The sequence below is a fragment of the Diceros bicornis genome, chromosome 4 (assembly GCF_020826845.1).
Source record: "Diceros bicornis minor isolate mBicDic1 chromosome 4, mDicBic1.mat.cur, whole genome shotgun sequence".
Classification (NCBI taxonomy): Eukaryota; Metazoa; Chordata; class Mammalia; order Perissodactyla; family Rhinocerotidae; genus Diceros; species Diceros bicornis.
In genome coordinates, this window is record NC_080743.1 from 43,453,640 (window position 1) to 43,478,506 (window position 24,867).

The window sequence follows — 24,867 nt, forward strand, 5'->3', positions numbered from 1 at the left end:
GGACTGTTGTGAGAATTAAATCAGATGACACGTGTAGACTGCTCAATAATGGATCATTACAACTGAAGATTGCCATCCTGCCTGCTTTTTCAGGCTAAGCATCTGCAGCTCCTTTACCTCTTCCTCACATGCGTGGTTGCCATTTCCAGACCTGCCTAAAATAGCCTACCTACTCTTTGCCTGAAAATGGTCCTGCAGTGGGGGCAGGGAGACAGTTCATCCATCCAGCTGATGGATGACAAGGTGGTGGGCAAGAGGACATCTTGTGGACTATCTGGGGAGGAAGGTGGTGAGGAGATTAGCAGGCTGGACTTCTGGGTGGAACCTGAGGGCTGGTGAGGCAGGTGGGGTAAGAAATTGTCCTGTCAATCTTCCAGTGTAACCTCCAAATGCAACCTGATCCCCACAGTTTGGGAACACAGGCTAAGAGGGAAGGGACCCTACGCTTTCTCCCAGGCTGGGCCTTATGGGAAAAGCTCCACCAGGCTCAGACCGTGGAGCACGCTTCAGGGCTGGAAGAGCCATGCCGTCCTTTCCCTCCTCTGCCCCAGATTTCCTCAAATATGAACCTCCATGGAGATCCCCACCCAAGAGCAGGGAAGAGGCTGGACTGGAGAGCTGTAAGCCTGGCTTTGGGGGCAGGTGGGAGAGCCCCAGAATGGGAGAGCGTAAGTGGGGATGGGATGGGAATGAGGCGGGGAGGGCACAGTGCAGTTTGTTGATAACCTCCTGTGCTCCTTCTTCAATCCTTATTGGCTGGCAGGCAGCCTGGCGCTTCCTGTGTGAGCCCCCATTCTGTGCCTGATGTTGGCCAGGCAACGAGGAGGTACCAACACTGCTTGTGGTGTGATCCTGCCTGGCTGGCTCTCCTTTGCAGTGCCCTGCCATATCAACATGATTTTCTTTAACACGAGTCCCACCCACAAGAAGGTGATTCTGTTACTTTTATTTTCAACTTTAAAGCTAAATGATGAGGACCCTCCCACTTCAGTGGAAGACATCACAGTTCAGTGTGTCAGCATGCGCTCTCTTTTGGTCCTCTCAAATACACCTGAGGGGAAGAGTAAGGGAATCCCTGCTGATTTAAGTGGCAGAGCCAGGATTCCTAATCAGGCTTCTTCATTCTATGCTTTGGTCTGAGCAAAGTTTGGGCTCTGCCACTGTCTAGCTGTGTGACCTTAGGCAATTCTGCAACCTTTCTGGGCTCAGCTCCTTCTTGTGGAGTGAAGCGAGAGACAAAGTTGCCTTGACACTAAAACTTGAGAATGAAAATGCAATGTGGTATCCTGCAGGATGCTGGAGAGATGCGGAAAGAAAGCTCTTTCCTTCCTATGGCCGTGTCCTTCCGGACTCCCCTTCACCAGCCCAGGCCTATCCCGTAGATCCCTAGGAATCATGATAGAGGAGCTTTTTCAAAATAATCGTATGCCACAGGGCTCACATAAAAAGTGTTCCAGCATTTCTTAGAAGAGGGTAAGAAGCAAACGTAGCTGTAAATTCCTGAGGTGTCTTCAAGAAGCCAAGATAATTGAGAACTAATTACCCCGCCCTGCCCTTGAGTGGTAAAGCTGGTAGACCAGCTGCTGGTTTCTGGTCCCCTGGGTTTACTTGCTCTGGAACATCTGGGAGGCCTGCTCTCTTCCTGGGGTGAGGGTAGAGCAATGTGTCTGTTCGGACTGCTCTTCAGAGAGGTCTTCTCTGAGGTGAATGCATGTAAAGGGAACGGGGTTTTGATGTGCTGTTGGCTGGCCAGGGCCCGGCCTCCTTGGTCCCCAGTCCAGTAGCATCCCTGATGGGACCCCTGATGGCAGGGATGAGGAAGGGAGGAGGAGGGCAGATATCCTTTGAGTGTCTGTTCTAGTTTTCTACAGCTGCCTAACAAGTTGCCACAAACTTGGTGCCTTAAAACAACAGAAATCTACTCTCTCCCAGTTCTGGAGGCCAGAAGTCAGAAATGAAGGTGTTGGCAGGGCCATGTTCCCTCAAAGCCTCCAGGGGAGAACCTTTCCTTGCCTCTTCTAGCTCCTGGTGGCTCTCAGCACTCCTTGGCTTGTGGTAGAATAGCTCCCATCTCTGTCTCCATCTTCACGTGGCCTTCTCCTCTTCTCTCTCTTATGAAGACACTTGCCAAGCTGGCCCTGATGGCCCACTGGTTCAAGTTTGGCACTCTCACTGCTTTGGTGGCCAGGGTTTGTTTCCTGGTTGCAGAACCACACCACCCATCTGTCAGTTGCCATGCTGTGGCGGTGGCTCATATAGAAGAACTAGAAGAACTTACAACTAGGATATACAACCATGCACTGGGGCTTTGAGGAGAAAAAAAAAAAAAGACACTTGCCATTGGATTTAGGATCCATCACATAATCTAGAATGATCTCATGTCAAGATCCTTAACTTGATTACATCTGCAAAGACCCTTGTTCCATATAAGAGCACCAGTTGGAATGGGACGGGGATATGTCTTTTTGGGGGCCGCCTTTCAACCCGCTACAGTGTCTAAGCACTGTAGAGTTATGTCATGTACTTTTCACAGTGCACCTGGGAGAAGGGTATAATTCTCATTTTTCAGAAGAGAAAATTGAGATTCAGAGAGGTGTGATAACTTGTCCAAGTTCATACTATCAGTAAGTGGTTGGACTAGGACGGAAACGTAGGGCTTGACCATCCTGACAAGAGGGCGGGGGACCAGCACGTGAAAGGTGTGCAGGAGTGAAACTGATGGGCCTGGTGAGGAGCTCTGAGTAGTTTTCAGCTGCAGGAAGGGTGAGTGTATGAGGACAGGGATGATGGGAGATGAAGCTGAAAGGAGGGTGAGGCCAGGTCATTCAAGCCCTTGGATGCCAGGCTAGAGGGTTTGGTCCTGATCTCGAGGTCAGTGAGGAGTCCTTAGAGAACTTCTGATCTCCAAGAGGTGAAGAGCAGATTTCTGGGTTGTGTGGAAGACGGGCTAAAGAGGGGGTAAGCCTGGAGGGAGGGGGCCAGTCAGGAGGATGTTAATAGACAGTGGTGGTGAAGATAAAAAGGGAGGGAAGAATCTGAGTTCTAGGGGAGGTCCAAGCGACAGGATTAAATGACTAATGAAAGCAGGGAAATTCAGGAATCTAGGAAACTCCCAGGTTCGGCTAGTGAGTGTGTTGTGGTGCCACTAACTGAGCAGGGAGCACAGGAGGAAGACTGGGGCAGCAGGCAGCCATGCTTTGTGGGTGCCCAAGAGCTCTGAACACTTCCCCAGTGTTCTGTTATGAGTTATGAGCCGACTCATAACAGAAGGGTGCAGGTGGGAGACCCGAGCTCTGCACTCAGACAGCCCACATGCACCTTCCGTAGGAATGAAGCAAGGTGAAGAAAGAGGCTCCACTGGGAGCCTGGACGCCAGCAGCAGACCTGCCTTCGGAAGGTGCTTTCCTCATTAGACGATTCTGTGTGTGGTTCTGGGCATTGTTCTTGGATGTGCAGCTCTATCCTGTTTCTCAAGACCCCAAACAATTCAGCAGGTTACTTATTAGTCTTTATTAAATTCCCTTTTGGCTTAAGCCAGCCAGACTGGAGTCTGTTATTTGCAACAAAGAACCCTGAGCAATATAAATGGGTTTAGGGGTGAGAATGAAAAGGGATGCTGGAGGACAGGGCATATGAGTGTGAGGTACCAGTGGGGTATCAATGTGGTGATGTTCAAGGGGCCTGGGTGGCCTAGGGTGGGACACAGATTTGGGATCATAAGCAATTAAGTGGCTATGAAGTTCACTCAGGGGCACGTTGCGGGATAGGAGACTTTTGAGTGTCTAACTTCATGGAACAGCGTTGTTGAAGGGCTGGAAAGGAGCAGAGGGACCTCTAGAGGAGACTGAGAAAGAGGGAGGACCTGGAGAAAACAATGTCATGAAAAGAGAGAAGAATTTAAAGAAAGAGTAGTTGCCTGTGCCAAAAGCCACAAAAGTCTAAGTGTGATGAGGTTTGAAAATAACACTTGGTATTTGACATTTAGAAGGACAAGGGTGACTTACAGAAAGCAGTTTCACTGATGTGGTGGGAGCAGAAGTGAGCTTGGAGTGAGTTGAAGGAATAGCAGAAGAGGAATGTAGACTATCTTTCTAGAAGCTTGCTGTGCAGGGAAGAAGATGATAATGTGCAAGCTAAAGGAGAGAAGAGGGCTGTGTTCAAGGCCGAGTGGAAGGGCACTGCAGCGAGCAGAGAGCATTCCATACTGATGGTGTCGTCAGAATAACCCCCGACGCCAGGTCCAGGGTATCATGGTGTTTATTCTTAGGCACTTGCTATTCTCTGATACTATTGCAGTGGTGTCTTCTCTTTAATTTCATCTTCAAGTTGTAGAGTAAAGATGTCTTGCAACCATTGGAAACTCAGACAACTGGGATCAAAGTAACTTGAGTGGAAACTCAAGTTTTTTTTTCTAATATTATTATTATTATTATTATTTTTTGTGTGAGGAAGATTAGCCCTGAGCTAACATCTGTTGCTAATCCTCCTCTTTTTGCTGAGGAAGACTGGCCCTGGGCTAACATGCGTGCCCATCTTCCTCTACTTTATATGGGACGCTGCCACAGCATGGCTTGACAAGCGGTGCATCACTCTGCACCTGGGATCCGAACCTGGGAACCCTGGGCCGCTGAAGTGGAGCACACACACTTAACTGCTATGCCACCGGGCCCACCCTGGAAACTCAAGTTTTAAGGACTGATGGGAAGCTGGTCCTTGGTGAAACCGGCAAACAGTTAGCCATTGATGGTTAAGCAGCTAGTAACTATGGGGGATGAGAATTGGCCACCTCAAAATATGTCTCTAACTGAAAGACAATTTGGGCCCCACCCCCACTGACTGACCAAAGGAGTTTGGGATGGGAGGCCTGCTCACAGAACAGGCCAGCACCATAGACATCTCCAGGTACCTGGAGGGTCCTTACTATGCCCATTCTTAGTTCTAGTTACAACATTGTAAGAGACATTTACATTTGTAAAAGAAATCTCCATTTGTAAAGGTATCTTCTTCCCTGTACCAGAGGGGGAGGGGATGGCCTTACCTAGAAACTTATCAGAACTAGAAGGGAGGACTTAAATCTGCTTGATAAACTTACCCATTGTTGACTGTGCTGTTTAAGCAACACGCTATCTGACTCCCACTAGGTTCCTTTAGGTAACATCCCCCTGGAGCCCGAGTCACCATGGTAATGGGTGTTTGAGCTATTTTCTTCAGGAATTGAACCTCTTGTCCACTTCAGGCCAGACTGAGACCACCAACCCATCAACTGGGCCCACGCAGACATATGTCCAATAAGCGACCTTTTGACGTCAATAGGTTAGAACTCCATCCTCAGGGCATGCTAACACCACCAATCTGTGAACATGCATCCTACGAAGAGGCATGAAGCCTGACTACGCTTGCGCAGATCATCAATTACCTCACCTCTCCTCACCTCCAATCATTTCAGACCACCTTGCCCACTACCCCATAAATATTCCTGAGTCCCTGTTTTCGGGGAAGTGGAATTGAGATTCATTCTCCCGTTTCCACACTTGGCTGCCTTGTGATTAATAAACCCTCTCTCTCTGCAATCTCGTTGTGTCTGTGATTGGCTTTCTGCCCAGCGGGCAGAAACGGATCTGGTGCGGTAACATTGGCAATATGTTTTTTTTTTTTTTTGAGGAAGATCAGCCCAGAGCAAACATCTGCCAATTCTCCTCTTTTTGCTGAGGAAGACTGGCCCTGAGCTAACATCTGTGCCCATCTTCTTCTACCTTATATGGGACACCGCCACAGCATGGCTTGACAAGCCGTGCCTCGGTGCGTGCCTGGGATCTGAACCCCAGGCTGCGGCAGCAGAGCGCGCACACTTAACCACTACGCCACCGGGCTGGCCCCAACATTGGCTTTTTAAAACCCAAAGGGTTCTGAAGATGAGGTAGATGGGGACGTAAGTTATATATGAGTTAGGAAGACTCAGGGACTGGGGAAGGAGTCTGCCTGGAGCTAGATTAGGAGCCAACTCTTCCTGTGGCCCTTCAATGTGGACACAGCCTCCGACTCTCTCAGTCCTGTTGTTCTGTCCCCAGAGACTGCTCTCTCCTGCCTGTTCTGTCTGCTGCTGTGTCCTCTACTTCTCCTTCCTCTTCTTCCTGCTTCTCCTTCTTTACAATCTTTTCTCAGATGTGTCCAGTTTCAGGTTCTCTCTTTTAACTAGCCCAAACTTATGACCCTACGTGTCACTAAACTGAATCTTTTCTCTAAGTCTCCTCCTTGTGCCTCAGGAGTTCTTACTTATTCTTGTACCGCGGACCCCTTTGAAGCCCACGACTCCTGCTCAGAATAATGTTTTTAAATGTATACAATAAAAGATGTAAGATTACAAAGCAAATCAATTATATTGAAATACAGTTATCAACATTTATGTTAAAAACAAATTTGTGATATGGTAACATATATGCTTCTTTATTAACACATCAAATAGTCTCGCAGTGGGCCTGATAACTACCACGATTTCAGTGTAGTGATGAGCAGAAATGTTTTGAGCCACTTGCAACAACAGTAATCTGATATTGAAACGTCCGTAATTTCTCTTGGTGACAAAGACACAGGTACTATTAATACTTCTGTGTTTGTGGCCTACAGTTAGAGTAGAAGAAAAGGTTAAAATTCAGTTAGAAGTTAGTGAGAATAAAGACACAATTCTTTTCTCTACCCAAGTTCATGGATCCTCTGAGTTCTGTTCAGTGAGCTCCTGGGGGGGCTGTGACCCAGGTGGAGCACCCTGGTTGAGATGCTGGGGTTTCCACTGTTGGATTGCTTATTTCTTTCTTCATATCTTTCTTAAATGAGTCAGAGTCAACTCTTGTTTAATCGTTAGCAAGGAACAAATAAAGAAGTGATCACGTTTTGTGACACTCATGCACCCCCTTTCACTGACCCCCTGGTAGAGCTGGAAGGGGCCCCAGACCCCCTTGGAGGCCAACTTATTCTGCAGATGAACAACCTCAGGCACTAGGCCAGGTCAGGGCTGTCCTGGGCCCTGACCTCCGTCCCAGGGTTTGCCCTGCACCCGAGAGAGTGGCCCTTGCTCACCACACACACACACACACACACACACACACACACACACGCACACACACACAGCTGTACAGTCCTGGAAAATGGTGACATTGGCATAAACCAAAGTAGAGACGTAGGGCCTAGTCCCCAGTCTCAGGTGAAGCCCTCTCATACAAAGGTTCCACAGTGGGCTGCCTCCTGCCCCGCCCACTCCCTCTGGATGGGTCGGAGTCCAGGAAAGGTGTGCCTGGCACAGCTCACTAGCTTTCTTCTCCCTTAAGAGGAGCAAGTGCACTGTCAGCACTTGTCACCATTTTCCCCGCTTTTCCCCCCTCACTTCACCTCCCACCTCCTTCTCTATTTCCTCCCGTTCCCGCCTGCTTAGTTCCCACTCTCCTTTTCTGCATGACATCTGTCAGCCAAAAAGTAACCCTAATCTGGCTAAAATGTGTCGAGAATACAGTTGAAATGCACCTGTGCAGGAACGGGAGAGCTCTAAGCTCTAGAGAAAAATTAGACACAATAACCGTGAGCCCCCGGTCCTGACTGTGTAGAGGGCACTCCGCGAGAGTTTGCTTAATCGAGTAATTGGGTAAAGAACCCCTAAAGCTCCCCAAAGTCTCCTCTGAGATTTCCACTGAGTCACCATCCACCCCTTGCCTTTCTCTCATGAAACTGGCTTTTCCTCAAGCACCAGCGCTCAAGATAAATAACATGCTTTCAATCAACGCTATTGGTTCTGTTTGCAATAGTATTTCTCGCTCCAATTCTTCATGCCATTGTGTGGGATAACGAGTTCTGTGTGTTTCAGGGAGGAGCTGGGGAGGGAGAGGGTGAGAATGGGAGGTGGGAGGGGATGGAGGAGCTAGCCTGAGAATCAGCTATTATTGAACTTTGTCTCTCGCAAGGTGACCTGTGTGAGGTGGGGCCGTCTGTGCAGGGCACCCAGAGCCCGATGCTGCCTTCTCCCTAGGTCCCTTGAGCTCCTGACAGGCAGGAGTGGTCTCTTGGTTCTCCTGTCGTGTGCCTGGCTCAGTGTCACAGTGTACAGGTGGGCCGTACAGACTTTTTCTTCTGATTTTCACCTCTCAGGAGAATTTTATGTTAAGGCAGACAGCCTCATCATTTTTATGATAGGAATCACCAATAGTTAGCAAATGCTGCTAAGTGCCATACCACTGAGCACTTCACATGCATCATGTCACTTAATTCTCCACGTGCAGCCAGAGAGATCCTTTCAAAGCGTAAATCACATCTTGCTCCTCCCGTGCTCCAAACCCACTGAGGGCTCCCGTCACACCTGCACTCAAGCCCACCCCACGTCCTGCAAGGTGGGCAGGGCATGGCCCCTGGCTCCTGCTCCAACCACATCCCCTCCCCTCCCTTCCCCTGCTCACTATGCACCTTGCTGCTCCTGGAATGGGCCAAAGGCCACAGGGCCTTTGCACTGGTTCTTCCCCCAGGCTCTGCCCAGTTCATTCCTTCACTTTATCAGGCCTTCTCAAGTGTCTTCTCGGAGAGACCCCCACCTCATCTAAAATAGCACCCATCATCACGCTCTGTCATCTTCCCTGCCTTCCTTTTTAATGGCACTCAGCACACTTAGCTTTTTATTTATTAGAAATCTTTTTGTTTATTTCTCTATTACCCCTCTCCCCCACTAGAATCAAAGTTACGTAAGGTCAGGGACCTTGTTTTGCTCACTGTTCTATTTCCAGCACTAAGAAAGGTGCCTTCAATAGAGCTGTTATAAATAAATATACAGTCACTGAATAAATAAGTGGATGAATACTCACAAAACCCCACCACGTAAGTGCTACTATTACCCCCATTTGTAGACGAGAACACTGAGGCTTAGAGAGGTTAACACTGTTCTCAGGGGCACGAAGCTGACGAGCCATCTGGGATCAGAAGCCAAACGTCTGTCTTTGGGGTCTAGCTCTTAGCTGCTGTGCTAGGTCCTCTCTCTGCACTCATGCACATCTGTCGACCTTTCTGTGTGGAAGCCCTCTTCCCCTGAGACACTCCAAGAAAGCGTTTTGTGGATGAATCTGTGTGGGAAATACGACACGTTGCATTTCCCTGCTTGGTGTTTCAAACGCTTGCTGGCGTATGAAAGACCCTGAGAATTCCTGCAGTGAAAAAGCTGGTCGAACTTGTGGAATCAGTGTTTCTCAAAGCTTTGGCTGTAGAGATCTTTTATTTATTCATTTGTGTGTGTAGCGCCTATTAACACATTGCAGGACGGACCTTGGGAAATGATGGCTCTTATCACTGTGGAGGGAAGTCGAATTGTCAGACAGAGTATCCCGGGAGCAATCTCTGGGCTGTCTCGCACTGGGGTGGGGGGGTGTTTGAGACCAGGGGGGCCATGCCCAAAGTCCACTTCCCACAAGACTGGCGTCTGAGCCCACGGTATTTGCTCGCCTGTAGATGAGGCCACTCTCACGCTCACTCACAAAACAGGAAGGCACAGTGTGGCTCCTGGTACCTCTCAGCTGCATTCCAGCTCAAGCACGCTTCTCTGCAGGGATCTGCGTGCTGGCTTATCTTCTGGCCTTTGGTTCCTGTACCAAGTGACACTCGGTGTGCATCCTGAGCTTGTTAGAGAGCACGTCCTTATGTGCGCCTCTCAGGAACATCAACCCCACAGTCTGACCTTGTTGTCTCACCATCTCATGTCTCCCCATTGGAATTTTAACCTTCTAGAGGACCAGAGACACTGCCTTACCCATTGTGTCCTCTCAGCCGCCAACTCCGTGCTGAGCCGACAGTATATGCCCAGATAGTTCTTGCTGGCTTGAATGTGAGGGAACGGATGGTCTTATATGTTGCACGGTTTGGTGCAGGGAAGGATAAATGGTGATGCTGCAAATCCCTTAATTAATTCCCAAAGCCCTACCCCTACCCCAAGCAAAACAGAAGGACCCCCCAGAGGCAGAGAAGACTATGGAGTGCAAGGTGCATAACTCATGGATCGCTGCGTTCTTTGGAGAGTTACAGCAACTGTCAAAGCCCCCGATGTGTTCATTTTTATTGGTTTTGATGGTGATTTGATGTCATTAGGGATGCAGGTCTCATCTTCGTGTCTGAGATCATCTGAATAACACTGGTGATGGGGAAGGGAAGAGAGGAGACCGGCGTCCACAGGCAGCCTGAATCGGCCCATATAAATCTAGGAGGAAGGAGGGGGCCGGAGCTCCTGGCCTTCCCAGCTGGTGGCACCAGGCTGAGTGGGAGGAAGCTGAGTGGGCAGTGTTTGCCTTCACCCCGAGTGACCATGAGAGGTGCCATGGGAGTCTCATTCATGCTCCTCCTGGTGACTGTGTCCGACTGTGCCGTGATCACGGGGGTAAGTCCTCTCACAGTCTCTGCCTGGGTTTTGGGAGGGTGTCAGGGTCTGCATGAGAGGGGAAGCAGGAACCACACAGGAGGCAGACCAAAAGGACGGGGTGTTAGCCATCAGACAGCACTTCCAAGAGGGATCCCACATGATTCTCCCCTTCGTTACACCTCACCCTGCTAAAGGATATCTGCTTTTGAGAAGCCGTGTGTAAATCAATCCTGTTTTCAATGCATTAGGAGAGCGTTGAAAATTTTGAAGTTCAGTTCTTTGGTAAAATGAGGATTCCTATTGTGTAATAAGGGATTCCTTTACAAAGTGGATTAGCACCCCCTAATTTATGTTTTGTGTAAGTTTTGGTTTTCATATACTGTCTGGTCCACGTGCCAAGTCTAATTTATACAGCATGTTGACTTCGTTAAAGGTGGTGATCTTATTAACTTCTACTGGGTACGTTTAACCTCCGCTGTCTCTACTCTTAGGAAAGCCTGTCTTGAATCTCTTTACTCTTTTTTTCTTTTTTTTTTTGAGGAAGATTAGCCCTGAGCTAACATCTGTTGCCAATCCTCCTCTTTTTGCTGAGGAAGATTGGCCCTGGGCTAACATCTGTGCCCATCTTCCTCTACTGTATATATGGGACGCCACCACAGCATGGCTTGACAAGCGGTGCGTAGGTCCACGCCGGGATCCAAACCTGAGAACCCCGGGCCAACGAAGCCCTGAAGCGGAGTGTGCAAACTTAACAGCTAAGCCACCAGGCCAGCCCCTCTTTACTCTTGAATCTCTTTCTTTCCATCACTGTGTGTTTTCACTCTGTGCCCAGTTCTGATAGGAATATGGGCGACACCAACGTTTGGCTGAGTGTCCCCAAAAGCAGGCCTCAGATAACAGGAGAAATCCAGCCCCACAGCAGAGCTTCTGCCCACATGGGCACTGCACACTTCAGTGTTCAAAATCCTCAGGCTGTGGTCCTCTCTCAGAAGTTTGGCTTTACGTGGAACACCCTCAAATGGGGCACAGGTGGTGTTATGGTGGTGGGACCATTCTTATTAAAACAGAAAGTAACTCGTCACCCGAGCGCTTTCCAGATAAAAGCCACTAGAAAAAAAGAGAGAGAAATTCATTTTTATTTCAACCTCTCCCAACTTTTTACATAGAGAATGGAAATGTAGAGAAATGCCAAACAATTCCTGGAATCGGATTAGTTTTAATTTTCATAGAAAGGAAAATTGCTTTCTTCTCCTTTTTAGAGAAAAAAGACTGAGTTTCAAAGAAGAGCAAATATTAAAGGAAAGCCAGTGCCATTGAGACCCAGAGCATAAATAAAATGGTTCGGGTGGAATTATACGGAATGAGTGTACACCCCTGGAGGCCGTCCTCCTATTGTGCAGCGTGAAGATCCGGGAGGGTAAGGGCAGAGGAGGGAAGCCATGGGTACCCCACTGAGATTCGAGCAGCAGGGTGACTCCAAACTCAGGTCCCTCACCGCGTGAGCTCTGACATCTGGCCCAGAGTGGCAGCAGGAAGCAGCTCTGAGAGACGTGGGAAAGCATCCTCCTGGTAAAGCCGTCAAGGGGCCCCTTTGAAAAGCACATTGAGAGAGAAAGCTAGGGCACGAGGAATGCACGACAGATGTGGGCGGTTAGAACCGGGCGCAGAAGGCAGGTCGGGCCTCCCAGCCTCCCTCCCCTCCCCATGCCCTGTCTTAGTCCCACTGGGGCCCCCAGTGGGACTCTCAGGAAGGCCGCTATTCTACCATCTCCACACTACCCTGCTCCCTGGACTGCGACCTCCTGAATTCAGGCCTGGGTGGTCCCTCCTCCCACAGTGGGACAGTGACAGCCCACCTCTGTGGGAGGAGAGTCGGGTGGGGTCTACTTGGGCTTACCCCTGAGCTTTCAGGGGCTGGTCAGTGTGTGAGATGTGCCCTCAAGAGGCTGGAGACTGGCACGGCCAGGTGACCACCACCTGCACCTCCTCTGAGTGACAAGCAGCCCCAGCATCCCCCACTTCCCTCCTGGAGGCAAGCGGGTTGGGAGCTTCCAGTTCCTGCCACGTCCCCCATGGGCAGCCAGAGGGTGCTCCATGGCCTTCTGTTGGAGAAGAAGAGGGAACCAAGACACAGCTCTGAACTTCAGCTCAGAAAAGCCGCAAAGCTTCTCTGGAAGTGGAAAGTTTGGGTGCTTCTCCATCGTGGCCCCCCTTGGGTCTGGAGCAGTTCAGAGTTCTCTTTTCCTCAATCCAGGCTTCTGTCAAAAGTGGGCTTGTGTGGTCTTCTTTACAAATGGCACCTTGCAGAAACCAGGCAGGGCCACTCAGTCTCTATTCTGGGAGCCCAGCCCGGAGGGTCCATCCCTATCTGGGGGTCAGGGAGGCCAGCAGAGAAGCACTGGGGGAGATATCTGGTCTGTGGGGCGCTGGCACCTCAGATGAGCCTGGTCTTCTGGTGAGGGCCAAGGGAGTGCCAATGTGGGGAGTGAAGGCACCAACCCCGGGTGCAGGGTCAGGGCTGGAGAGCCCCCTTCCAAGGAAACTCAGCACTGACCACCTAGGAGCTGGGGCCGTCAGAGCCCCTCCCTGCTCTATGAGTTCAAACTAATTCAGCTCCACCAGCATCCACTGAGCACCTACCGGCGCTAGGAAAGCTATGTCTCCTGACCTCTAGGCTTGTCAGAAAAGGAGGACTGCCTCCGTACTGAGTGGCCTCAGAGGAGCTAGGAGGGTTCCTCAGATCCAGGTCTGACGTCCTGCTGAGCCCTGAGCCTCCTGCCATGAAGGGAGCAGGGGCAATAATGATGCACAGCCCAAGGTGTCCTGCGAGTCTGAGGGGGGATGGAGGCTGCTCTCAGACCCTCCTCCTGCCCGCCCCCCAACAAAGGGGTTTTGGATGTACCTTTTCCTTCTGGTTTCTCCGGGTGGCCACTAACAGGCACTAAGGCCCCCCCCTCTGTCTCTCCCCGCAGGCCTGTGAGCAGGACGTCCAGTGCTGGCCGGGCACCTGCTGTGCGGTCAGCCTGTGGCTGCGCGGGCTGCGCATGTGCACGCCTCTGGGGCGGGCAGGAGAGGACTGCCACCCTGGCAGCCATAAGGTACTGCGCCAACCTGCTCGGGGCACACAGCAGGCGAGGCAGGGTGGGGACCGGAACCGCAGTTTTCTGGCTCCAGCTCTAGTAATATCTCACTCACGCTGGGCACTACCTCCTTGCTTTTTGGGGGAGCCTGGGGTGGAGTGTGGGTGCTAATCACACAGCCTGTACATCTAGAGGCTGGGACCCCAGCTCCTCATTTGCTGAGGGGTCTTGGGCAATTAGCATAACTGCTCTGGGCTGCAGTCACCTCACGTATACAACGAGGGGAGTGGACCAATTACCCTTAAAGTCTCTTTTGGATCTGACACATTCAGGTTTTGAAAGGGTCCCGAAGGCCCTTTGCTCCATAAGAACTTCCCCCTAAGCACAGGAAATAAGCCCTGGAAAACGGCCTTCCATCCAGGGCCGGCCTAGGGTGAGGCCAGCCGGGGTGTAGGGCACACACGGTAAGGAGGCACTCACTCTTTTGTGCTCTAGGCACCTTGCTCCTGTCCAGCTCACCCGTGACAGCCAGCTCCCAGCCCAGAGGGCAAAGCAGGGCCACGGGCCTTTGCTTCTGATGGGTCGGGCAAAGCAGGGAGGGGCCTGCACGTGGGCGAGGGAAGCAGCAGGAGCGGGGCGGGGCCTGCGCGGAGCCCAGGCTTGCCAGCCCCCTTTCCTGGCTTCGTGTGGTTAAAGGGTCCTTGGTGTTCCTGTGGGACGTGCATGCCCCCAGGGGCCCCAGTTTCATCTGGGCTCAGGGCATCCTCCAGTAGTCTCCCTCCCAATCAGGGCCCACCTGGGGGACGAGGAGGCGCGGGGAGATAAGACGGGCCAGAGCAGCAGTCCTTGTCCCTTGGGGTGTGTGAGGTGGTTCAGCTACAGATTTGTATTCCCAAAGGGGACAACAGTGGTAATAAAAGCTAAAGCCGAGGGCTTACTAGGTTCCCCTCTTCATACTAAGTGCCTTTTGTAAATATGTAGTTTAAACCTCTTTACAACCATATCAGGTAGGTGCAATTATTAACCCATTTTACAGATAATAAAGTTGAGGCACAGAGAGGTTAAATAACTTGTCAGTTGTCACGTAGCTGGGAAGTGGCAGATCAGGGATTTGAACCCAGGCAATCTGACACTACCTATGCTCCTAACTGCTCCTGTTCCACCCCCCTTGCGGAAAGCTCAGTGGCTCAGCACTCCTCTGGGTGTGAGTCACAGGGCAGAGATGTGTCTGTCTGTCCAGCTGCATCCCCGGCACTCACCAGTGTCGAGCACATAATGGGTGAGCTATAAGTGATATTCAATCAATGAACGTGTGCATGAGTGTGTGCGTGCATAAGTGTGCTGGGTCAGTGAGGGGACCTGGGTGGCAGTGTTGGGGGTTGTGGGGTTTTAGGCTTGGGGGTGGACAGCATTGTACTGTGGCTGATCACATGGTCTTGAGAGCCAGATTGCCTGTGTTAAAATCCTGGCTCCTCCACGAATTAGCTGTGTGATCTTGGCACGTTGCTTAGCCACTCTGTGCCTCAGTTTCCTCGTCTCTCGTAGCTCTTATTGTGCTGGGGTGGGGTGATGATACATTGGCCAGGGCTGGGCTGACCAGAGGCTCCTGCCAGGAGGCCACGCCCCTTTGGTGAAGGTGTCATCCGTCCTCTCCTCTCTCCCCAGATCCCCTTCTTCAGAAAACGCCGGCACCACACATGTCCCTGCCTGCCCAACCTGCTGTGCGCCAGGTTCCTGGACGGCAGGTACCGCTGCTCCGGGGACCTGAAGGGCCTCAACTTTTAGGAGCTTGTCTGGTCTCAGGACACCCACCGGGCCTCTTCCTGAGCACAGCCTCGGGCCGTCTCTTATAGACTTTTATTTCTGCCACATGGCCCGGCTTCCCCCCAGCTGCCCCCGTCCCCTCTCCCCACACTGCCCACCTTGATCCCTCCTTCCTAGTGCACATGCGCATGTGTGCAGACACACGACACCCGTGACACGGTCCACCAGGCCGGCCTGAGGGTGTCCCAGCTATGGCTGTGGTCCTGGAGGAAGCCTGGCTGGTTCTCTCCACGGCTCAGGCTGCCTGAGGGGTGTAAGTATCAGGAAGGGTATTCTTTTCCCTGATCCCTGCCTCGCGCACCCTTCCTCTCCTCAGAGGTGACCTGTCCTCCTCCCTGGGCCCTGCCGCTCTCCCTCCCTGCACGTGCTCCTCTGCCTGGACTGGACATTCCCCCCACAGATCCTTGGGTGCCAGGCTGGAGTCACAGGTCCTGGCCTGAGCCTCAGTCCCTTTTTTTGAGGCCTGTGAGGATCAACCTGAGAGGTGACCTATTCCTTTGATGGACTAGCTCCTTATTTGTAGGCCACAGGCCCAAGGTCACCCCTTCCCAGAGGGCAGTGGACAGTGACCTTGACTCAGGTGTGGGGAGCCAGGGAGGTCAGTCAGCCTCGGGCCGCCCCTGTCGTGACCAGACTGTGGCCTGCCCGCTAGGCCAGAATTGCAATGCCTCAAGGCCCTCCTAGCACACTCTAATGTCAACTTGTGGAGCCCTCAATTCCCACAGCCTCCCCATTAAAATGCAGATGGTGGCCGTCAGTCTAATCAGCTATTGACATTTTAGGAGGCAATTAGGGAGTTAGCTTAAGCAGCTGGGCTCCAAGCATCAGCCCCTGAGAGCAGGTCTGTGACCTTGAGGAGGACTCGCTTCTACCCAGCTGCAGCAGGGGGTGGGGGGAGGGGCGGAGCAGGCGGGGTCACAGGAAGGCAAAGACCACCCAAGGACGACAGCCAGGCAGCACAGGCCCCTCACCCAGTCAGCATCTTCCCTGGAGAGCACGGGCTTCCTGAAGTTCAAAGCGGTTTGTCAGGGGTGGTGTCCCTGGCCTCCACCCTCGTTCAAAGCGCTGGCCCAGCCCACTCAGCACCTCACAGCTGCACCCCACCCGAGGCTCACCCAGGACAGCGGGTTAAGCCAGGAGCTGTGCACACTGACCTGCCAATTGCAGAATAAAAGCATGAACAAGAGGTGAGTGGCCGTGGTGTTCCTGCTATACCTGTGTGGGGACTGCGGCAGGGGGTGGGGGGCAGCACCGGGCTGGGTCCAGGTTGGGGAAGGATGTGACTAGTGTTCCTCCCAGCTAGGGCATTTTTTGGAAAAAGTGAATTCAGGGTCTCTTTGAATGAAGGCTGAGAGGCAGCTCTGTGGGCTCCGGGAGGGAGGGTGTGGCTCAGAGGGGTTGATGCACTGGAGGCAGGAAGGGGGCTGTGAGCCGGCATCTGGGAGGGAAGACTCCACTGGTGAGATCTGGACTGGTTGTGATTTCCCAGTTCTGCAATTTAGTCCCTTCTGCTTAGTGTCAAATACTTGATGCCACCAGGCCACCACGTATGGGGCGAGGACATCCATATCAGGGATGGGCTGGTGAGGCCCTGAGCCCTGTGTCTGAACCCAGGGTTGGGAGCTTCTCCTAAGTGCCAGGCTGCTGGTCCCATGGCCCCTTCTCTTCTCAATTCCTCGTCTAGAAAAATGCAAAATGTAAGATGAAAGTACATCGTATCCTCCTGTTTCTCAGAAGCCCCTAAGAAAACTGTGGTTTCTGAGGCCTGGGGGCTTCTTCTGCTCTCCCTGAGGGGCTGCTCTGCCCTTGCCCTTGATCCCGTCAGCGCCCTGGCCAGGGGCTGCTCAGGACAGGCTTCACCCCAGGACCCACTCAGGCCAGGCCTGGCCCCTGCAGGGGCTGTTCTCTGGTTTCTGCTCCTTTGACAGATGCTGTGGCCACTCTGCTGACTTGTGCTCCTCTTGCAGCCCACGAGTCTCTTTCCCTCTAATTTCAGGCTCAGGTCCTGCATATAGAATTCCTCTCCATGTACAGGATTCCAGTTTGCCTCTCCTTCTCCTTTGGAGCTCCGCGTACTGCCGATTGCTCCCGGTCACGCTCTCTTTGGGGACCTTTCCCAATCACGCTGTGCCCTCCCTGCAGCAGAGCCACTCGAGGTGAGGCAATGCTGCTGCAGGCACAAAGATGCCCAAGGTGTGGTGTGCACTGACAGGCCGCCTCCCGCTCCTCACCATCCAGGCCTGGGAACTGGCCAGTTTGCAGACTAGTCAATGGGGAGAACCACCCTTTTAATATAACTGGACTGATTCTTTCTCTCTCTCTCTCTTTTTTTTTTTTTTTTGGTGAGGAAGATTGGCCCTGAGCTAACATCTGTGCCAGTCTTCCTCTATTTTGTATGTGGGTCGCAGCCACAGCATGGCCACCGATGAGTGGTGTAGGTATGCGCCTGGGAACTGAACCCCGGGCTGCTGAAGCAGAGCGTGCTGAACTTAACCACTAGGCCACAGGGCCGGCCACCAATTCTCATTTTTTATATCAGAATTTTGAGGAATGTGTAATTGGTCTCTACTTCAGTTGCCTGCTGTTTTTTTCTGTTGTCTGAAGAGCAGAGAGGAGGCTGGTGAGGCTAAGAACAGCATATTTGTGAGAATTCTATATATTCTTCATCGATATAGCTATAAAAAGAATCTGCTTATAAGAATAATATATCCACAATAAGAATGTGTCCTAGAAGAGTTAAATTGAATTAAGATTAGGTGAAATCGACACCCCTTCAAGATGCAGGCCCCTTCAGTGACAGCCTTTGCCTCCCCTTACTTGGCCCCAAGCCTTCCTCCCCAACTGGTGGAGTCTGGTGCCATCTAGTGGCTAAAGTGGGGATGGCAAGAAGAGCTGAGGTGGAAAAGATGGAAGCGTCAGAAAGATGCAAGCTTCCCAAAGTAGATGGGGCCCATTCCCCAGATATCCCCAAGTGTCAATCAGAGGCTTAAACGGACAACGTCTCCACCTGTGCAAAGAGGTCTGTCACCCTAAGGAGCACAGGAGAAATGCTTCGTTGCCCCTTTGGGCCCTGCCCCATCCCAGGTACGTCTTTCTCAGAAGTGGCTGTCATCTTCTGGTGGCATCTCCTCTCACAGCTTCTCCAGGATCAGGAAAGTGGAGGTTGGGGGAGATCAATATAGGGGGATTGGAAGCCGTCCCCCTCTACCTGTGTGCTCCAGGGCACAGCACTGGAAGAGCTGCCTCTCACCCCAAGTCTCCATTTTCTCTGCTGGTCATCTCAGTGCTCCCACCACCCCCCAGTACCCAGGTCTGAAGCTCAAGGTGAGTCTAGATTTTTCTTCTCCTACTGTCCCTTCTCCCCGAACTCCCTGTTAACTGGTCACTGAGCTCTGTTTTTCCTCCTAAATGTCTCTCAGTCCTGCCCCTTCTCCCTCCAGCCTGGCTGTGTCTAGTGATTATCCCGCCCAGCACAGTCTCTCGCAACTGCTCCAACCTATTCTCTCTGCCTCCAGTTTTCCCCTTCAAATCCACCCATGCACGTCTACCTGTCATCTTTCTAGGCAACACATTTACCCAGTTCATTCCCCATGAAAAACTCCCCAAAGCAGAGGATATGAACAGACATTTTTCCAAGGAAGATATCCAGATGGCCAATAGGCATGTGAAAAGATGTTCGACATCACTGATCATCATGGAAATGCAAATCAAAACCACACTAAGATATCACCTTTACACCAGTTAGAATAGCTTTGATCATTAAGACAAAAAATAACAAATGTTGGAGAGGATGTGGAGAAAAGGGAACCCTTCACTGCTGGTGGGAATGCAAACTGGTGCAGCCTCTATGGAAAACAGTATGGAGAGTCCTCGAAATATTAAAAATAGAATTACCTTATGATCCAGCTATCCCATTGCTGGGTAGTTATCCAAAGAACTTGAAATCAACAATCCAAAGAGGCTTATGCTCTCCTGTGTTCATCGCAGCATTATTCACTGTAGCCAAGAAGTGGAAGCAACCCAAGTGTCCACTGACAGATGATTGGATAAAGAAGATGTGGTATATATACACAATGGAATACTACTCAGCCATAAAAAAAGACAAAATCGTTCCATTTGCAACAACATGGATGGACCTGGAGGGTATTATGTTAAGTGAAGTAAGCCAGACAGAGAAAGACAAAAACTGTATGACCTCTCTCATATGTGGAATATAAACTAACACACGGACAGAGAGAACCGTTTGGTGGTTACCAGGGGGAAGGGAATTGGGGGGTGGGCATAAGGGGTGAAGGGGCACATTTAAATGGTGACTGACAATAATGTATAACTGGAATCTCATAATGTTATAAACTACTATGGCATCAATAAAAAAAAAGAGGCTATAATTAAAAAACTAAAAAATTCCCCAAAGGCTTCTCAGCACCAGAGAAAGCCCAGCCCTTGGCAGGGAGTGCGAAGCCCCTGTGGGCTGGCCTGGCCCGCTTTTCTCTCTCCCTTCCACCCTACCCATCAGGCTCCGGGCCTCAAGATTGTCTACAGTTTGTGGAAGATGCCGTGTGTGTCTTTGCCTGGGAGGTTCCCCCTGCGGGGAATGCTCTGCTCCTCCTCTGTTGTCTTCAGTGCATCCTTCAAGATCAGCTCAGATGTGGCCCCCGCCCCCATCTGCATCTGTCCACACAAAGCACCTGGCACACAGCTCAGGCACCGAGTTGGCACTTGCTCTTAGAAAGCACTCGTGCCCAGGTCAGCCTCCACCCGGGAGAGAAGGAAGGCATGTTGAGTCCTGTGTGAGTCCCCAGGGTTGAACGGTGGCGGCCAGGGCTGGAGCAGCCGCACAGCCAGAGGATGGAGGCCTCAGCTGAGGGCATACCCCCCAGCCTGTCCTCTTGGTGGCCTCACTTCCCCAGGGCTGGACTCCCCTCCTGTGTCCAGCGCAGATTGCAGGCTCTGGCCTCGCCCTGCCATGGCTCCAGTTCCACCAGCTTCTCTTTCTTCATCTTAGAAGCAGCTCAGGGTGCAGTTTAAAAAGTTGCCTTGAGCGTGGATCCCATTCCTATTTTGAGCCCAGTCAGACCCTCAGCAGACTGAACCCCCAGGGGCTTGAGGCCCAGGGACCAAGAGTGACCTAGGCCCACGGGTAGTACAGGGGATGAAGAGGAGGAGGAAGAAGGCTCAGGGGCCTGCTGGCCTCCCAAGGTCTCACAGCCCCTCAGGAGCAGATCCCTGCATTCACTGGGGCCACAGGCCACCTGTGACAGGGCTGGCTTCTGGGTTTGGGGGCCAAAGTTCTCAACACACCAAACCCAGGGCTGTACCAGGTGTACTGAGCACCTGAGAAAGAATGGTGGTGCGCTGCCTGCCACCTGCGGCAGCCTCTCTCTAGACCCCCAGGTACGTGAGGCAGTGGCCTCCTGCCCTCTGCACTGTGGTCTGTCACTGACGGCAGAAGGAGCTGGGGGAGGAGGCAGGTGTGTTCTGAGCTGGCCTGCCTGGCCCAGACCCCCAGTGTTCGGGGTTGAGAGGCTGGACCAGGGGTCGGGCCTTCAGGAACCAAGCCTGGGTTCGTGCTGTGGATGGAGAAGATAGTGGGGCACCTTGGCTGATCTCAGCAGGGGCCAAGAGAGGGTTGAGAAGTTTCTGGTCATCTGAAGTGGAACGGCGGTTCGATCTAATTTATTAACTAAGGGATCCCTTCATTGCATGGTGAACCGAGGACTGTAAGCCACTGGGGGATGGTGACTATGGCTTTTTTCCCCTGTGTCTGGTGCCTGGCATATAGCAGGGCTCAATAAACATTGACTGACTGACTGAATGAATGAATGTATGAAGCGGCAGCAGCAGCATCACTTCCTAGGAGGAGACAGCTGGTGTGGGTCTCAGGGGCCTCTGGGACCTGGGGGTTCCCTAGCTTCTGCCTGTCACAGCCCTCCTCCCCTCGTCCCCACAGTCCCAGCGCTCACTGTGCATGGTCCTCTTCCAGTTTCTCTCTCCACACAGGGGGCCTCTGAGGTCCGGAGATGGGGGAGAGCCAGAACGAAGTCCCAGTAGCCCTGAGAGAGCAGGACGGTGCCGCAGGATGGGGCTTCAGAAGGCAGGACAGGGGTGGGAGTGTGCAGGAACGCTCTCTGCCTGTGAGCGAGAAAATCTTAATGCCTGTAAATTACATCTAGTTTTCTTAGATGGACTTTGTAGGAGCAGAAACAAGGAAAAAAAGGACCTGCCAGTGGAAGAGAATGGTAATTGGAGGGAGGGGAGGGAAGGGGCCTGAACCCGCGGTGAATGGAGCAGAGATGCCATCGGAGTCCTAGGAGAGAGCTGTGAGCTGAGCAGGGAGGGCCCGAGGGAAGCCGAGTGGGCCAGCACCTGGAGCCAGAGCCCAGAATCTGCCAGGGAGGTCTCCTGATGGCCTAACATGCTAGAAGATGAAGCAGAGTGTGCTGCTCAGCCCTCCTCCCCTGAATGTTTACCGGTGAACAAGAGATAGTGCGATAGGGGAGTCGATAGAACTCCAGTTGGCTGACAACTAAGCAAGCACAGGGTGAGCTCACGGGGATGGCTGTCTCTGCTCTCCCCTTCTCCCGTCTGTGGGATGCTGGCCACCAGGCTCCAGGGGCAGGGAGCAGAGGTGAGACCCAAGGAGGGAGCACAAGCCTCCCTCGGCCAAGGAGAAGGGTCAGCTCGGCAGAGGCTCCTGGGCTGGGACTTGTCTCAGAGTTGAGTTTGCACAGCAAACACAATTTTACTTAGACTGTGTGTTCATCTAGGAGGCTGGTTGGGCGGGGTTGAGAGGGGACCAAGGCCCTCAAGCCCCCAAGGACAACGCTGGTGTTCCTGCTCCTTAAGACCCTTGACAGTGACAATCCTGGATTCCAGAAATTGCTACTGGAAAATCTGCCCTGTATGAGCTCTCAGAGCAGCCCAAGAGTCAACCTGGAGGATTTACCAGGAGTGTACCAAAAATCAGATCCTACTGGATGGGGAGGGAAGCAAAAGGTGGCCCTGGGGGGACGCTCTCTGTCTGGGTATCTTCAGGGACTCTCTTTCTGATGGGGAATTAGAAAGGAAAGCGAAGAACCATCTTTCACACACAGCTCTTCTTCGTCAACTGATAAATGTATGAATAAAACGTGCTATATCCATACAATGGAATATTATTCAGTCATAAAAAAGAATAAAGTACTGATACACACTACAACATGGACAAACCTTGAAAACACTATGCTAAGTGAGAGACCAGACACAAAAGACCACATCTTGTGTGATTCTGTTTATGAGAAATGTCCAGAATAGACAAATCCATAGAGACAGAAAGTAGATTAGTAGTGGCCAGGGGCTGAGGGTGGGGAAATGGAGAGTGACTATTAATGGGTACAGGGTTTCTTTTTGGGGTGACAAGAATGTTCTAAAATTAGATTGTGATGATGGTTCCATAACCCCGTGAATATCTTAAAGACTATTGAATTATACCCTTAAATGGATGAATTGATATGGGATGTGAATTATATCACAATAAAGCTGTTTAAAAAAATAAATATGAAAATCCACAAAGTAAAAAAAAAAAGAAAGCAATAGTTCCCCAAATTTCGTTCACAGGGTGTGGCCAATGCACCCAGGCTGCAGGGAATGAGGCCAGGATGGGGCTCAGCGCTGCTCATAGCTGGACAAAAGGGCCCATCTTTACCAAAACCAGGGCTCAGCTTCTAAAGTTTGGTGTTTCCAGGGACCCGGGAGGTCCTCAGGGTCTTGGGCTGAGACATTCCGGGCTGGCAAATGATTTGGTGTCCTTTAATGTTCACTTTACATTTATTTTGTGGAGGAGGGAGGATGAGGCACCAAATAAGGCCTTTGTAATATGTGGTTGTCTGCACCAGACAACTTCTTGAGTGGTATACTAAACTATGTACCATTTGGGTAATGAGAGCATCCCTCACTAGCAGTACAGAGCACTCTACCGTGCACGGTGCAGTCGGGTTGCAGTTTATCGTGACTGCATCTTAAAGCGAGTGTCACTGGCTGCACTCAGAGCCACGGAAACGACACTGCCCTGTTGCTGCACTTAGGCCTCACACGTGTGTGCTGCAAAAATGTTTTCTGGAGGCAAGATGTCTTCTGCAAGAATGTTTGTATTTTTTCCATTGAGGGGCACTGCCCATGTGGGTGGGAGCAGAGAAGTTCCTATGTGGCAGCTGAGTTAAGTGGCACCAAGTATCCTATTTATTACAGGGATGTTTTGTGCCTCTTTGAGAATTGCACCCTGGACAGCTGACCCTGGGTAGGAACAAGGAGGAAATATGGTCCACAACTTGTCCCAACCCTGGTTGGGGCCATTCCTAGCCTCAGAAGCCCCAAGCCGTAGAGTCACTGTGGAGAACAACTTTTAGGTGGTGGAAGATTCAGCTATCCCCTCAGCCCTCCTGGGGCCCCTCTGGACCTCCACAACCCACCGCTGAGGCCTTCCACTAGAGGTTTATAAAGGAAAGGGCCCAAGCCTGCCGCCACACGCGCTCTCTCCTGTCAGATCTCTCCCGCATGCCTGAGGGAACAGCACTTGGGCCTCAAGAAGACCCCGTAGCCCAGGCCACAAGAGAGATATGATTTATGGCCCTTCTGTCCGAAGATTCTTCTCTCAGTCCCTGTCTACCTGGAATATTAATGCAACTTGGAGGAAAAATATGCGTGTGGTTCTTAAAACGGATCAGAGCCCCCGGAGCACCTCACTTTATACCAGGCAGGAGAAAACTCCCGGCCTAGAAAGGATGGAGGGGCCTTTATTTTGGGGCCCAAGATTAGTGAAGAGGATTAACTGGGTCCAGACAGAGAAAAACACTGATGAGTCAGAAGCCATGGGCACAGTCCTGACAGAGACGAGGCACAGACGAACCCGTGAAATTCTGTCACAAAACTCAGCGTTCAAGACTGAGTAAACAAATATGTTGATGGCAGCTTGACATTTTCTTGTCATTTTGCATTTTGCTTGGTGGGCATTTCTCGTGGAATTCGCAGCAAACTTACCTTGTTTATCTCTCTGACAGGGTGGGTAGTGCAGTGGTCAATACCACAGACTGTGCAAGTTTGAACCCTGGTCAGGCTACTTACTAGCTACAGACGTTGGGTGAGTTACTAAACCTCTCTACCTCAGTTTCCCCATCTGTAAAATGGCCGTAATAATAATAATACCTGCCTCAGGGTTGCTGTGAGGATTAAACGTTAGTGCATGCAAAGTGCTCAGGACGGGCTGCTGAGGAAGCACTGTGGGAATGTTTTATACTTTCTGCTTATTTATGAAGATGTCTCTGACCATCAGCACTGGGATCCGTCTACCAGGTGCCGGTGCCTCTCCGGCTCCTGAGGCCCGGCTACCTGGAGGCATCTCCTCAGAGGGGTTAATGAACAAAACTGCCAGGAAGGAAGGAAAACCTTCTTCAGGATGTGCTTCGAGTCCGCAGAATTTGAACAGAGTAGGAAGGAATCAGTTTGTCAAGATCGTGTTCTGTTATTGTTATGGAGTCTAGACGCGCAGGTCTGTGTGGGCAAAGTTCCGTAACAGCTCCGTTTGGAACACAGAGATGCAAATCTGATCTGACT

General features: G+C 51.5%; 1 protein-coding gene across 1 annotated transcript; it reads left to right on the forward strand.

Moving 5' to 3' along the window:
* Positions 1–10,321: 10,321 nt before the first annotated feature.
* On the forward strand, positions 10,322–16,150 carry PROK1 (prokineticin 1). The gene is made up of 3 exons (XM_058537190.1): positions 10,322–10,393; positions 13,348–13,473; positions 15,121–16,150. The coding sequence occupies exons 1-3, from the start codon at positions 10,322–10,324 to the stop codon at positions 15,238–15,240; spliced, it is 318 nt and encodes a 105-aa protein (XP_058393173.1). The 3' UTR covers positions 15,241–16,150.
* Positions 16,151–24,867: the final 8,717 nt, after the last annotated feature.